Consider the following 16904-nt stretch of genomic DNA (forward strand, 5'->3'; position numbering starts at 1 on the left):
GGTAGTAAGAAAACAAAGTGGGAGTATAGTGACCCAGCTAGAGGCACTAAAAGGCATTGAAAATACTATTAGTTAAACCTTTATCACTCTAGCAAAAGAGATTTCACAGAAAACAAAGCCAACATTTGCAATCTCAACATCTTTCTGTTCACTTAATCATCTGAAATACCAAACTGATGCAACAAGGGCTTTGTGTGGTCAGTGGAATTATTGTAATGCCAAGTTTTGGTTTAAAACTGATGTAGGTGTGCTGATGGAAACACAAGAAGTACTGGTTTGAACTGGGAGTATCCTAGGTAGGGTTGGTGGTGTACAGTGTGAGGGATTTTTTTTTCTTCTTTCTTTAAGCTATTGCTCTTTTTAAATTCCAGAGTACTGTCTTTCCTTATATTGAATATGCGTGAGCTGAAGCTGAGGTTAGGGAGAAGTTGTCCTGTGACATGTGCACTGAAAGACCGTAAGAAAAATCCCCATACGACTTGAGTGAAGCCACTTAACCCAAACGTAACAATATGGGAACTCCCTTACATGATGTGCATACTTCTGTTTGTTAGCATGTACTCAAACTATAGTCTGGGTGCTCAGTCTCTGGTGCATCTGTATTAAAGTAGGTTCTGTTTTGTGTAATAATGCACATTAGACCTCTGAAAAATGGTGGAAAAAATTCTGTCATTGTTATACATGAGCGAAATATTTCGGTGATTATTTTTTTTGTGTGTGTGTGATGTTTGTCTTCATTTATTTTAGCATCAAGGATGTCTTCAGATCTGATACCTGATTACAAGGAGGGGAGAAATCATGTACTTTGAAATAAAAAAGACTGCTAGACTCCTTTATTTGATCCACTTTGGTACATGTGGGAACTGCTTAAACAATGTAGAATTTTTTGATGCATTCTAGCAGCTATGATTACTTCATTTTCCCCCATGCTTAGGGGAGCTTGAATTAACTCTTTAAAAAGAAAGAGGGAGGACAGAGGTAATTGTGTAAGAAAAAATGTTGGAATGAGAGAGTTTGGAGGGAAAAAAAACACAACTTACCAGGTTTTGAATACCAGTAAAACGTAACTGCAAGAAGGGCTATAAACCTAGATGGTAATCTGTGAATATTAGCTTTTTTTTTTTTTTGGTAGGAGGATTCAGCTGGTCACCTACAGGTACACAGCTTTTTAACAGACTAGGAACTGACTGCATGTCCTCAGGGCCTGCTGTTTGAAGTTTATATTATCTTTAAGCATAACTTAATATATTTATTTTCCTAGAGGTTCACCTCCTCATATTGTAAGTGATAAACTTTCCAAGTTTAAAAGGTAGCCTTCTTCTCTGCAGTTACTCTATGGAAGTGAATGGAAACTAAGAATATATTTTTGTGTTTCTGTGGGGTGAATAGTACATTGACTCCAAAGACAAACAGGCAAGCCAGCATAGCAGGCATGAGGTAATATATGTAGTCTGCGTGCCAAATGTGAAATAATAAACATCTGCAGTTTGTATTTTGAAGTTCTGTTTTATGCAAATGCTCTGTCTGGAAGCAGAAAGCTCACAGGAGTGCCATCAACAATTGGACTGAATGCCTGGTCTTGCTTCTGTCAGTGATGCAATAAAGGCAGACTTCTTTCTTTCCTGACAAGGGTAGGTATTTCATTGTTAGCCTGACATTAAATAACTACAGCGAAGTTCTGTCTTGTATAAAAATTGTGAAGTGTGTTACAGATTTGAGTTTGTTTTGCATACTTTGTAGAATGGAGATCAGGAAAGTGAGTCCATTATTAGATATTGTGTCAGTCTGAGGATTTTGCTACTTACTTAGCTAGCAGAATGCTGTGTTGAACAGATTTTGTTCTCTGCAGCAAAGCCAGCAGAGATTTATGCCTATCTCACTCCAGTTTAGAATCTGCCTTAATGTGTGATTTGGCAGTAGGGATAAGCCTAGTTACTAGCTGGTTGCTGCTAGGCATCAGAAGTATGCCTGTATGTTCCCACTCCCTCCTTGGCAATGCTTCTAGTCTGACCCCTTGCTGAGCCAGTTTAAGAAATCAAATTAGCAGATAACCATTCTTGCAAGCGGGAACAGTTTGTTCCTGAACTGCTTTCTGTGAGGACTGGAGTGGCAGGGCTTATGCTGGGGAGGCAGCAGTGAGTATGTGTCTGAGAGGGGTGACCAGCCTCTGCATAGCAGCTGACCACTAGATCTGATTAGCTCTAATGTCAAATAGCATTCTCAACTCAAACCCATTTTAGCTGGGGGTGTTAGGTAGCCAGCTGGACTCTGATGGAAAGACAGAGCTGGGCACCTCTTACTTTCTATGGGCTTGGGGGTGGGGGTTGAGAGAGAGCAAGCTAGCTGATTATGTCCTCAACTGCCATGGCAAGGTTTTCTAAAGCTCATCTGTCAAACTGATGTATTTATTCTTCTTAGCTCTCCTTCTCCCGTTCTTCCTTGCATGAGAAACCTTGTAACTTGTTGTAAAGTTGTAAGAAATTGCAACTTACGAAAGTTCACACTGAAGTAGTGTTTTGTATGGAAAACAAAGGTTTTATACCTATAATTATCATGGAGAGAAATGATATATTTAGCCACTTCTGGGGGATGTGGAACCAAAATAGTTTAACTGTTATTAGGAAATTGCAGAGGCAAAAGAAGTCTGAGGTTTTGTGACACTATTTACTTAAAATTTATCATTGTGAAGAAGTTGGAGCAGAAGTTTATATTCCTTAAAATAAGACCATAGTCGGGTTCATCTAATTGATACTGCCAATGAGGCATATGTTTACTTAGAGGATTGTATTTTTAGGAATTTCCTCTTCGGGTTTCTCTTCTTTTTTTTCTCCTCTAATGTTTCAAGATTTTTCCCCTCCCCATAAGTGAATTCTTTGTATGGCCTTTGTATACCAGGCAGTATGTTACCAGGCTGTATAAATAAAAATATTGGTCTGTCTTAATATTCTTCTGCTTAAACTCTTGCATGCCTTTTCTTCTTTCATTGCCTCTCTATATCTGAACATTTTTATCTTTCTTCATATTTAGGATTTCTCTAATCAGTTTCCAACTGAAAAATGAAGAGAACTTAGTTAACTAGCTTGCAGGCTCTGTCAAGATAGCATGCTAATAAAGGATGAGAGTCCTCTGGATGAATCATACTTTAGCTATCTGATGCTATAAAGTGCAATTGAGAAACTGAAATGTAAAAATTCAGTAGTTAGGGCTGTCATTTCATCCCAGTTTGCCCTGCTCCTGTTTGCACTGTGATTAAGCTGTATCATCCACCTACTCTGCTGCATTCATGTGAGACGAGGGACTAGGACCTTCTGGTATGTCAGTTCATGGCCATCTGCTAGAACTTCCTGAAATTTCACCACCTCCAGAGTGTTTGTTGAAAAGGGCCCCAAAACTGTTACCTGGCTGCCTTCCTTAAAGCACCAGAAACCCTCTCTTACCAGTGTACTGCTCATCTCAGCAGAGAAGACGTTGCATTGTAAACCTGGAACTTGTGTTGGGCATGTGTATTAAGTTGCAACTTGTTTTGCAGGAGGATCACAGGGATGGAATGCATCTAGCAAATGTCTGTCTAGGTGTTAGGGTTGGATGCCAGTTCTTTAGCATTATTTCAGGAGTATTTATTTGATCATGTAAGTGTTTTTTTTTTTTTGTCTGTGTCTGCAAGGAACATTCATGTGCCTGGTTCTTTTTATTCAGTCAGGATATCAGATTGAATGAATCCAGCTAAAGTTTTTGCCTCACCTTCTGTTGAAGGAGCTTGCTGTTGCACCATTCCATCAGCTGACCATCACCTTTTTTTTAAAAAGAACCCTGCTATATAAATATGTTGGTGTGACATCTACTTTTTGGAAAGGATGTTTTGCGTTTTAAGTTCCCCTGCCTCCATTTCCTTTTCTCACTATTTGTGTCATCTTTCTGCAGTTGAAAAAAAAAAAAAGCTTAATTATCAGCAAAGAATTGTTGTGCATGAAACATGCATCAAAGTAAGGTTTTATTTAATCTTTCAGCAGTAATGATCTCGCAGCTATGATTAGTAAACCTAAAATGGTTTTCCAGCTAAAGTATGTTTACTGCTACAATATGGCAAATAGTTTGCTGAGAGACCGTTTGTGGGTTTGTTTGTAGACTCTTCCCTTTTGAAGAGATTATGGTTATTTAGCCAGATTGGAGAGGGAGAGAGTGCAGAAGAGAGGCTGAAAACCTTGAAGGATTTGTTTGGGGGCTGGGGAAGGGAGAAATTGCAACTGCAAAAGCTCAGCAGCATCAGGGGACTGCATGAGTAGGCATGGGGGAATCGATTTAAAGTGAGTTGTCTTCTTTCAAAACACTATTGTAGGATCTGCTAGCGTAACTAGTAGGGGTTTTGGTAAAGCTGTTGATGGTGAGGCTGAGCCAAGTAACTTTGGCAGTGCAGGTTGAAAGGACTTTTTCCTTGGAAAGAGCCTCAGGCAGTCTTCAATGCCATTGTGGCATGAAATATTATTGTACAGCCTGGTCATATCTTTGGGCTGGAATGAGCTTTGCATAGTTGTCAGGTTTGTTAGTAGCAGCATCATTTGACTGTATAAATTTACACTAGCTGTCACGGGTGATTCACTTCTGGTCACAATTTATGTCAATCATGGTGTGACTGTCAGGATACTTAAGTTAGGATGTATCTGCTGTGAAACCCACTTTTGCTATTGCTTTTCATTCAGTGTCTAGGTAAAATAACAGTATCATAGCTGTCACTTAAAATAATACTTCGCACCTGAAAGCATGTTAGAGGTATTTTGGGAACCAAATATAAAGACAGTGGTGTCTATTATTTTTGTATGTCATGTGGGATCTGTGCATGCCACTGAAATTAGAGTGGTAATGATTCAGAATTAACTATGTGCCTTTCTGCCAGCAGTAGCTGACAGCAAAACATTATTTTCTGTAATACACAGAAAAAGATACATGTTTTTGTGGAGTGAATTTCAACTACTGTTCTCTTTTAATAAGTAATCTACTTCCTGCACTTTACATACATAATTGTTAACTGGTCTGTTTTAAATACCTAGGCTGGAAACACAGCACTATGCCAATATACTTAACTGGCCACATCCAAGGACACAGTCAACTGTTTGTATAAACAAGGCTCCTCCTGAGATTTAAGATCTTGGATGTATTTTATTTGTCATTTTTGTCATTGAAAGTTACAGCCAGATACAATGAAACTTCTTTCTTTTCTATTAAGTCCCTTGAAGGGTAGATTTTCCTGACCCAGTAAGGAATGATCCTAGTCAGATGGCAGTATACAGTTGATCAGCACAAATATCTATCAGAAATCTTTGCTTTTCTTGCCCCACTCTGTGTTTTGGGCAGATGGACAATAGCTGTTGATTGGCAGATTTGAGGTTAGAGCCGCAGGGTACAGCAGGTGTGCTAGCTGAGCGGTGTAGGGGCTCCTGTGTATCTTTTCACGCTTGATTCTTTTAGTGTAGGCTGTTTGCTCTGTGAAAGTCTGTATATTTACAGAGAGCCGTTGAAAAGGAGATCGGGGAGCATAGAACAAGGTGCACAGCTATTGGTGATATTTCAGGATTTAGCTTGGGTGGGCAGTTTCAAATAATGAAACTAGTAAATGAATTATTAAATAATGACTTGGACTAATGGGGTCTATCAGGTCTTGTTTTATGGGTTAAGTTTCCTCACTGCAGTTTGTGTAATTGTCTTCCCTCAGCAATGGAGAAGGGGGTTTGCTCTCTGGCAATACGAATTTTGTACATATGACTTACTGTTGGGTGGTAATTATTGAGTCCATTTCTTCTGTCTTGTTGCTTTTAGTTGGCCTTTTGGCCTGTTACAAGAGTGGGTTCAGTTAGCTTTGAAAAGCTTGTTTTCATGTAGACAGTTTATTTTTGTAATGGCTTTTGTGAAAAATCACCATTATGTCTGCAAGGTAAAGCTGTGCGGATGCACAATGAAACATTAAAAGTTGTAGACTCCTCAGATATGCCTTTAGCTATCTAAAAAAACCAAACCAACCAAACCCCAAAACATCCAGCCATAAACCCCCAACCAGCAAAGCAGCATGTTTAACATCAGGGCTTCTATAGGAGGCAAGGAGAAAAGTGTGTCTTGAGGTGATTGTATGCAACCATGTTCTGATGGCATGTCTAAAATAGGCCAAAAAGCACGTACTGTTTATCTGTTTATATCTGAAACCAGTTCTCTTTCTTGGGACATATCCCTTTTAAATGCAGAGGCCACTCCTGAGCAGTAGAAGCCCAGTAAGGAAGAAAATTGGGCCATTTCACCCCATCCCAGCCCCCCTCCATGCCTCTGTGTACAGGATGGCTTTGAGGGAAAGGTGTGATCCTAGTGACATCACCGTAGGTGTGCTCCTGCTGCACACAACCAGCTGTGGATTACAAGGGGCAGTGAGAGGGGGCACCTGAGTGAAGAGACCCTTCTGGAGGCCAGAGACTTGAGTATTTCCTTGGGGAGCCAGGTGGGATCTGGCAGGCCTGTGCTGAGCCAAAGCTAACAAACTCTTGATGGCCTCATGGTGACCTGTGTAGCTATGGATGTGTACCAGCACTTACCTCGTCAGGCCTGCCAGCTTAGGAATCAATGTTCATGAGTTAACTCTGAAATGCTGAGATGTGCCTGAGTGCAAAGTTGCTTCAGGTAGTGTTGCATTAATTCTCTATTGTGCCAGCAAGTCCTCCTGGACCTGTGCTTCAGCACCACATGTGGAGCTTGGGATATTGCTAAGCTGGCTGCATGTAGGTGTATAATTGAGAATACATTATAGTGTGGTTTTTGTGATTTTTTTTTTTTTTTTTTTTAATTTCCTCTGTTTACAGTACTTGTAGAGATCCCAATGGGGATGAATGTCTGCCCCCTCTGGTATGTTAATCGTTTTTATTGGGTCTAGTAGTCCTGTATTGTTGCATCTTTTGGGATATATTGCAGCAATATGTTTAGAACTTGAGAGGCTCTGATGAGATATTAGGAGAATCTTCTTTGCACAGAGGATGGTTAAATGCTGGAACAAGCTGTGCAGAGAGGTTGTGGAATTTGTGTCCCTGGAGGTGTTGAAGACTCAGCTGGATGGGGCCTTTAGCAGTCTGATCTAATGAGCCTTGCTTTGAGCAGGGGGTTAGAGTAAATGACCTCTGAACAGCCTTTCCTATGTAAATTGCTCTTGTTCTGTGGTATTTTTACCTTTTGCTGCTCAAAGTTTCACCACAGTGGAAAGTATCTCTCCTTTCTCAGGGACTGCATATGAATGGTTATAGGTTTACATACTGAGCATTTGTCTAACCAAGAGATCTGAAGAGTTTTGCACTTAATGCTGTGTTGATTTAATTTGCCCTAGTGGTAGCATATCTGATGTATTTCTTTTAACACTCTTTTAATGCCATAAAACCCGAAATGTCACTAAAGAATCATTTTGTGGCGAACATTATCATGAAGGGTAAATGAAACTAAATTTATCTTCTATAAATGTATTTTAAATGTCTCCTGAATAAGAACTGTCTCTGGCTTAATTAGTTTGGGCTCCCATAAGTCAACTTCACTCTTGCTGGAATACCTAGGTGCAGCTTTAGAAGTATGAAGGTGGAAGTCTTGTGGAAAATAGGCCTATTTAGAGGAATGGATGATTCCCAAAGCAGCCAGAGTGTTTAGTGAAAAATGTGCTGGATGGTAGGAGATGAAGTGTCCCAGTTTCCATTACCTGTATGTGAAACTATTGTGTTTCAGTATGTTAGATGATGACAGAGAGGATGGTATGAAGAATGACACCTGGAGTGGTATTCAGTTAGGATTTCTGGGACATCCTTACAGGGTGTGACTGGTGAGCCATGGGTGAACCACAGGCAGTTGTGTTCATGTCTGGCTCTCCTGGTCTCCTTTTCTACTGCCTTATCCTTGGATTTGAAAGCTACTCAATGGAATAATGAAGAGTTAAGTTACTTTTGGGGAGGAAAAGCAAAAAGTTTAAGGAAGACAAGGAAATACATTGCACAAGCTATGACTAAAGTGGAATGAAGGGGAAGGAGGATCAAATGATTTTAAAGACCAAGAAAAGATAGGAAAATATGTTAAAGGGAAGAAGAGGCAGTAACCTCAAAGGAGAATGAAGTTCAGACAAATGAGATGGACAGGCACACTTAAGACCTCCAAGAACCTACTTACAGAAAGTAGGGTCTGTTAGATGTCATGCTACATTTAAATAGTGCATACAGTAAGGAATTATATACTGTATTCTTCAATTTACAAGTGGTTTGGTGAGCAGCTGCTATCACTCTGGCTAGTAGGTGTAGTGATTTGGCTGCTATATGGGGAGTATGTATACATATATATGTGTGAGTTATAGATATACAGATGTGTTCATTTTTACATCCTTTTCTAAACCATTAAATTTATTGGGAAACAAGTACAGCTGGAAATAGCTATGATCTGCAGATGTCATTGCAGAGGCAAATTGCTGTTACAACTTTGGATGGATGTTGCTGAAAATGTTGAAATGACCTAAAAATAACCTCATGTAGCATAAGGGACATTGTATGTGCACTGATACTTCTTCATGAGTCATTTCCTGCTGAAAGTGTTATGCAAAGCTAACTGCTAGAGGGGGTGTATGTATGTGGTTATATATAAAATAAGGAGCAGGCTGTGCATTTTTACCAAGGTGCTTTATGTGGCTCTGCTGGCTTGGAGTGTGAATGTGATGAGTGGTATTCTGCCTATAAGGAATGCTCAGCTTTAGATATTGGCTATTGGAGATTGTGATGGCCCCTTGGGGTTGTACTCTGTGATGTCTTTTCCCTTGAGACTGACTATAAAGTAGGCCACACATCCTCAAAAATTCCTTGAACAGAGGAACTGTTTGCTGCTCTAAATTGTGCTTTACAATTTAATAATTTAATGATTGTTTAAAATAAAATAACCCAAATTAAATCATTGGATGGATAGATGTATCACAAAGATAGCATGTGTGCAGCCACTGTGTTCCTGCTTGAGTTGGTAGTCTGTCTTTTAATAACTGAAAACTACAGATAACAGTGAAACATTATGAATGACTTTAGATATCGGTGTTAATGATGCAATTGCTCCTTCATTTAACCACTTAGGTCATGTGGTTTATGCATAGTTGGGCATGACTGCATTTCACTGGCCAAATCTTCAACTGCTTTCTCTCCAAAAATTCATTCATCTCTGACTGTATTTAAACACTTGCAATGCAAAATTCTGCTGTGAGTTGAGAATCAGTTTTAGAATAGGAATTGTGTTAAGTGTCCTGTTAAAGTTAGTGCAAGAACAGTTTGGAGGTCATATTTTTTTAATAGCAAAAATGTATTTACTGGATTTTTTTTTTTGGAAGCTTCCACCCTAGCAAAAAGGATTTTAATTAAAAACAACAAAACAAAACCAATCAAACACCAAACCAACCAGCCAGCCGAAGCCCACAGCATACACAGCTCCCCTCTCCAACAACAAAAAACAACCAAACACCAGCACCTCACACCCCACCTCCCCCCCCAAGCCTACAAAAAATCTCAACCCAAAACATTGGCACAGTCTGGCTCCAACCTGAACTATGAAACCTAAGATTCAGTTTTCATTTTGACCGCTATTTTATTGTTGATTTCTGTATTGTATCCATAATGACAGACTTCTGGCTTCCTTCTTTATAGGCTCAGATTATTCCTCAGTGGGATGGTTACCTGGTACTGAATCCCTGTGGCAGTCCACAACTATTTCATCAAGCAGTCAAAGCAATCCTGTCAGAAGACACAGTATAGCTTCCGACAGCGGTGACACTGGGATTGGTACCTCCTGTTCTGATAGTGTGGAAGGTGAGTTGACACTGTTTTGGATGTTTCCGAGAGAGAAACAATCCAAAATGTTTTAAAGGTACGTTTCCCAAAATAACAGTACTTTTGCAAACCTGTTGAGCGCATACAATTCTTTGTGTTCCTGGCTGGACCAAGTAATTGTTTTGGTGAGGTTTAATTAATTTACTTCTGCATGAGTTGTATGTATTAACTTGCATCTCTGCCACAAAGCCGGTATTTGTGTTGGATCTTTTGATAATCGCAGTTACAAAAAGTGCCAGATTTGTACAGAGAAGTAATATCCTGTACTAGAGCAGTTGATAAACAAGTGGTAAAAGCAGAACAACTTTTGAGAGAGTTGATGAAAGGACAGTGCTTTCTGGCATGTATTGTGTGTGTCAGGAAAGAAAGTTTGCTCATTGTGGTTGGGAGGAAAATGGGTGTGTTGCCTTCTCACTTCTTCTGGTGGGAGGTGTTTGCGTTTTATGGCATGGCATTTGACACAGAGTCAAAGATCTTTAAGGAGAATTAGCAGTATCTATAGATTGTTGAAACTTGTTTTGGAGTAAATCATGATTACTCAAAGCTGATCATATCAGGGAGGGTTTCAGCCTCTAGGATAGCATCATCTCCGTAACATTGGCACCCTTCCTATGGAATGTGTCACTGAATTAAGCCAGAATGAGAAACACTAGACAGTAGTAAGGCTTGAGGTTCTTTTTGCACAGCCTTATTTCCCACTAAGATTTTCCAGACTAAGGTGATGACAGGAGGACTGTGGTGTATTTTTCTGTATCGTCTTTCTATGCCTGGTAAATTTTCCAAAAGGGGTAGTTGAAGAAGAAAAGAGAAATTAATAGAAATCAAGTAAGGAATGCTGAATTAATGTAAGGGACAGAAGTCACTACAGGGGGGCTGAGAATTCCTGAAGAGAGGTTCATGATGCCTGAAGAGTTAAGTATGTCAGGCCTCTGTGCACATGAAGAAATCCTTTCCATGCTCTTCCTGCTGCATCTGTCAGTTGAAAAGGAACTCCACAGGAGATGCCTCATAGCTTGCTTGCTGTTTCCTTTAATTTCTAAATCTTTATCAGCTTTAGCAAAATAAAAATTTTACTCAAGTACTCAAATTCTTGGATGTAAAACTGAAATAGTAAATTGATATTAAAGAAAAAAGCAATAAATTTTCTGCATTGAGATGCAGGGGGAATAAAGCTCTCATGATGTATATGTGTGTGTGTGTATATATATATATTTACAATCAGATTCGCCCATGTGTTGCACAATGCTATTTTAAGATGCAGAATTTGAATTAAAAACATGCTCTCCCATCCCCCCTTTGAGGGCTTCCCCATTTGAGGAGTGGGAGAGGAAATGAAACAGCACCTCCTCATCAGATGTTGTCCTGGCTAAGAGAACAGACCAGCTGTTCCTGGGGACAGGGAGAGAGGGGGATGGCACAGGAGTACAATCACAAGTTTGATAGGCAGTTGTTACTACTTAACTCTGATTTGCATGCTTTTCATAGATCATTGTTACGAGCTACATTTAGGGTTTGTCAAAGCAAAAGAAGGGAAAAGTTGCAACAACAGGTAGTTCATGAAGTTTATGCCTCTGGTGATGATTGACAGTGGTCAGTTCTGTTGTATCTTTACTGTTACCAATTTCCTGCCACCTTGTTTGTAAAACTTCCAGTAGCAGAAAATAAAATGTTGAAGAAAAAAGGGGAGGGAAACCTAAATGTAAATCGAAAGTTAACGGAAGGAGCATGTGGCAGATTTAGAAATGGAATGTGTCTGTACATTTTTAGTGGAAAGTGCATTTGCCTATGATACCTGCTTGTCTGCGTCTCTCATGCTGTCCCCACATCCACAAAAAGAGTATCATTGTGATTTGTGGGACTGCCAGGCCCCACTGGTAATTGCAGACTTGATGCTGGCCATCTGTTCTCAGTTTGGTGCTTGGGAAGAAGCCATTGGGGATTTTTTGGAGGGGAATTTTTTTCACAAGTCAGCAGATCATTACAATTTTTAACAATGCTTAGAGATGGAAACATGGCCTTGCTATTTCCTTTCTATCATGGCTACAAAAAATCTAAGCCTTACTTTTAGAATTAACATCTGCCTTAGTTCTGGAAGTGCAGGTGAATTCATTTGTGCAGATGTGTAGTTACTAGTGCAGGGAATTGAGCTCAGATGCATTTAAAATCCATTTTACTTGTTTTCTTTGTATGTTAAATGTTTCTTCAAATTAATCTCATCCTTCATTTCATGAGCACATGTTCTTTCTGAAACTGCAGGGCCTAAAAAATAGGGCCAAGTAGCTGTTGTGTTAGGCTTGAACTTGCATGGTTTGGAGAGGAGATGGGCGTTAACAAAGACAAGAGGAAGATTTTCTGTTAAAATGTCTTCAGTTGGTTGTCATATGTTGTATTGTGCAAAGGTAGGAAAATCAGGAAATAAAATAACTAGTGGGGTTCCATTGTTGAAGTTGAGCAATGTTGATGTGCACTGGGGGAAACTGAGGAGAGAAATTTAGAAACTGTAAATGCAGGGATGTTTGTTTGGGTAGAGTAAGTCTAAATATTTTAATTTAGAGTGCTCTTAATGTAAGGATAAAAAAGCATTTTATGTCTGTGTAAACTAAAGTTAATGTGGTTGCTTTTTTGTCTGTTTGTTTCCTGTTGGTAAGTGGTTCTGGATTCAGGTCAGCTTTAGAGTGAGATAAAAATAAACACTGTATTCTGTATGGAGCAAGAGGAAGAGATTTTAGTATGGGTTTTGCCAGATTCTTCTAAGTTCTTTTCTTTTTAAAGTTACCTTTATCTGTAACTCAGCTCTGTTACTAGTGTTTTCAGCTTGTCCTGTGCAAGTCTGGCAGAAGAGTTTATGCTTGGGCATTGGTTGTAACTAAGTCTTCAGAAAAATCTCATTCTCTGTTTAGAAATATGGAGGAAGTGTAATGTAGAGCTCTATGAAACTGTTAAACTTCCTGCATTTCTGGTAAAATAGGAGGTTTGTGTTCAGGATAAGTTGTGTAGAAGAGAAGGTTTTAGTTGGTGATGGGCAGCTGATCAACAATCAGTAAAGACTATCTGAATGGGCTTGTTCTTGTTTTCCTGGCAACTCTAAAACTGGCAGACATAACATTTATGGCTTATGGTTACTGGGACAAAAGATGGCTCCCAACATCAGACAGCTGTAATGTGTGTAGTCCTGTAGGTTTAGGTTGTCTCTTGAACTTCAGGCTTTGACCAAAAGATTTGTTGTTACTACTTCAGACCTGAAGCTAAAAGAGGAAACAAGGTTAGGGACAGGTGGGTGTTAGGAAAGAAAGCCTCTCTTGTAATGAAAAAGTGAGGGTATAAAGTTGTGAAAACTTTGAGCTATGGGAGCTTGTGTCTTCAGGCAACTTAGACTTTCAAACGGGAGCAGACTGTGGTAAACGTCTAAATTATGACTTCTCTCATTCTCTACATTAAATGCATGGTCTAGATTAAAGTGCTTCTCTTAGAATTTATAGTGCCTATTAGGAAAAGGTGTGGGATACAGTATGTAAATATGCCGTGCATTCACAAAGCATCATGTTTCCTATTCTCCATCAGTGGTAACAGAGTTTAATAACCAGTGTAACTCTTGTGCCAGTTGTCATCAGTCTCTGCATAACCATTTCTTTTCTTTTTTCATAAGAAACATGAAGTTCATATTTTCATATTTTTTTGAAACTGCTTTTATTTGGGTTACCTAATTAGAAAATCTGGTTCTTATCAGAAATCATATAGTCTGTAAACCCCAGCAGAGCTTTTCCTCCTGCACAGATTCTAAGTTTTGCCTTTTGGACAGGAGGGATAAGAGCTTGGCACTGATATGACAAGTTACAGGACTCATGACTTTGGCAGCCAAAATCTTTTCCACTGTCAGATATAAGCTTGCTATGCAGTCGGAAGTTCCTTGTAAAGCAGATATTTATCCCTGACTATTAAATACTATTCTTTATTTAACCATTTTGGGTTGCAAATTAATAGACATGACAATTCATAGAATATTGCTTTCTTGGAAAAGAGAGGGGATGCAGAGGCTCAGAGTTACTACTCTTTTTACTGGGGAGTTGATGTTCCACTAGTTTAATGTTTAAAAAACCCTTCTTGATTAACACCGCCACCCCTACCATTCCACCCCGGTAGAAATGTTGATGTAGGATGGATGGGTAATTGTGTCTCTTTGTTTAGAAACCTGAATAAGTGTGGTCTGTTTACAATATAAAACCCTGTTCCATAGCTTTGTATAGAGGCTGCCTCGGGGAGAGGAGTTGCCCCCTGAGCCACCACTTGTGTATAGGGAGCTAGGTATAGCATGCTGATACATTGTCACTGCATTTTGTGTAGTTTAGTCTTCCCTGGAACTCCTAACTGAATGTTTTAGTGTTATGGGACCCAGAGCGGTCTCTTGTCTCTAGTTTGAACCAAATATGTTACCTTTTTGACAGATTTAAAAAAAATTCTAATTAGTTCAGTTTAATTGTAGCGTTTCTTGGTACACCAGGGAACCCAGTACAGCCAGCTCCAAAGTTACTTGATTTTGCTGTTTCAAGCACTTCCAGCAGGTCTCAATCATGGTATTTTGACACTTGTTTGGGTATTTTTTCTTTTTGCTGAAGGAAAAGAGAAAAGTTAATAAATGGAGCTAATGAATGTAGTGAAAGGCAGAATTGAATTTCAGGAGACAAAACCTATCTATGAATATCTTGGGGGGATTCTTTTGTTTAGCATGTCGCTAAAGATAATGTGATTGAGAATGTGTACAGGCAAATCAAGTTTGCACTTCTAGTTTTGATGTCAGAAAGGTAAAATAGCACAAGGATCCTAGATCTTGTGAGCTGGAAATGTAGTTTGTGTGCATTGTCTGCTGTACTCTGGAATTTTAGATGATGACAGATTTTTGGAGAAATCCCTGAGCTTAATCGAGTTGAGATAAATTTCTGTGCCTTTGGATCCTGGCAAGTACTTGCTTAAGTTTGAAGTAGGTTGGTTATTTGGAGGGTAGAAAATAGTTGTGTTTGAGGCATTCTTCCTTGGTTTCCTTCCTCCCTGCTTGCCAGATCTCACTTTGTGGAGCTGTGTCCAGCCCTCTCTGAGTCAGCCTTATTGTGTTACTTGGCTATTATCTATTCTGACAATCAGGAATGTGCACTTCACTTAGGCCTATATTAGATTCTCTTCTTTGTAGAAGAGGTATTGTCATCCCTTGCTAGAATGAAATGTCTATTTATGCATGAATGGAATAGAAATATTGTTTGGAACTTGGGTTTTTATTTTCTGAGGGTTTTTTTTTATAGGATTTGGACAAAATTTAAACCTGGGTTCTTTCAGAATTCTAGTAACTTGTTTCCAGGATTTAGTGGATAGGGGAAAAATGGTGCTAATAAATTTCCACTAAAATAAGGCATGGAGAAGTTGCTTCAAATGAGAATGGTATACTCCCTCTGTGAACCTGTGTACTCTGAATTTAAAATCAGCTTGAGCTAAACTAAAGGCACTCACTGCTTCCACATTTGAATGTTCTGCAAAGAGAAAGAGATGCTGCCTTAACTCATACTTTGCCTTCTTTTGCAATAGCCTCTCTGTCGAAACAAGCTCGGGGTGTGCACATGCTCAGATTGTCTCACATCAAACAATACTAGCAGGATGTTTCTCCAGCTAGCTAATAGTACTTTGTCTAGTGAACTTGGTGAATTTGGTCAATTTTGCTGTCAGCTAACATCAGTGCTTGGTTTTTAGGAAGATGACTTCTGGTCTAATAAGAAATAACTCGGTGAAAAGAAATTGTGATTACTTAGGATTTGGCAGCATTCACTTTGCTACTGTGCAAAAAGTTATTTCTATCATATCTATTTTGGAAGCCATGTTGGAGTTTATATTGGAATTAATGGGGTTTAGAAGGTGTGAGGGCTTGTCCCCTGCTGACAGGTAAGCCCCCATGCAATCTGACAAACTGACCCTTTCACCAGAGGGATGGGGGAGAGGGTCAGAAGAGCAAAACCAGGGAAAACCCCCAAGCCCCTGGGCTGAGATAAAGACAAGTTTAATAAGTGAAAGGAAGGGGGGGGTGGAAATCAAGCGATGCATAAGCACCACCAGCAGACCTGTGTCCAGCCAGCCTCTGAGCAGCAAATACTTTGGAAAAAACCTGCCCCAGTTATATATATAGTATGGAATCTCTTTGGTATTTCAGGTCAGCTGTCCCAGCTGTGTCCTCTCCCAACCCCTTATGCACCCCCTTGGTGGGGTGATAGGGGCTTTGATGCTGTGTAAGTACTCTTCAGTAATAGCTAAGATACTGGTATGTTACCAACATTGGTTTTGCTCACCAGTGTAAAACACAGCACTATAGGGGCTGCTGTGAAAAAAAATTAACTGTCCCAGTTATAAACCCAGTGCAGTCTCTGCCCCTTATTCCATATCATTTGTGTCATGCTCAGATGAAATCTTGGGGATCTGTTTTTAATATGTCCTGTAATCTACGTTTTTTTGGAGTGTCGTGGATATCTGACATTCTGATGGGATAACAAAGAGCCTCATAGAATAATCTTGTGTATATTTAGGCTACAATCATGAGACCTGAGTATACCAAGCATTTTACATCTTTGAGAGATTTCATGAAGGACTTTGCACTTTTCCTTACTACTGCTACATCAAAGAAAACTCTTGGGCCTGCATTCAGCAGCTCTGTAACTTGGGATCTTGTGAATCAAACAGAAGTGAGATCAGTTTCAAAACAGTAAAAGAGAGGAATGTTTTGAGCCTTAAACTAGCTTTGTATGAATACTGGGAACGTTCTATAGCTACCCAATATTTAGTGTACATATTCAAGTAGCATTTGTAGCCTTATCTGAAAAAATCACTGGCCTCCTTTTTAATCCTTTTCATTACAGACAAAGTAGTATGCTTTGTGGTAGACTGTAGTCACTTTGCATGTAGGCAGTGAGTTGCTTATAGCCTGCTGCAGAGTGAGAAAAGACCTGTTGCTGCTGCCTGGAGTTCTGGCTTGGGACCTGTCAGGCCAGACTGATTGTATCCACCCCCAAAGGTTTG

At 39.5% G+C, this 16904-nt stretch overlaps 1 protein-coding gene across 6 annotated transcripts in view; it reads left to right on the forward strand.

The window, feature by feature from the left end:
* CEP85L (centrosomal protein 85 like) overlaps positions 1-16904 on the forward strand; it is a 139329-nt gene that overhangs the window by 38411 nt on the left and 84014 nt on the right. For 4 of the 6 annotated variants that reach the window (XM_057423605.1, XM_057423604.1, XM_057423607.1 and 1 more), the window contains exon 2: positions 9675-9836. In XM_057423605.1, coding sequence (XP_057279588.1) covers positions 9675-9836 — 162 coding nt within the window. Of the gene's footprint in view, positions 1-9674; positions 9841-16904 lie in introns of all 6 variants that reach the window. The other 2 variants (XM_057423606.1, XM_057423608.1) reach the window with 1 other exon arrangement.

This window comes from Pezoporus wallicus, unplaced genomic scaffold (genome assembly GCF_028554395.1).
Source record: "Pezoporus wallicus isolate ANWC-B61680 ecotype Strahan unplaced genomic scaffold, APGP_CSIRO_Pwel_v1 contig_8806, whole genome shotgun sequence".
Taxonomy (NCBI): Eukaryota; Metazoa; Chordata; class Aves; order Psittaciformes; family Psittacidae; genus Pezoporus; species Pezoporus wallicus.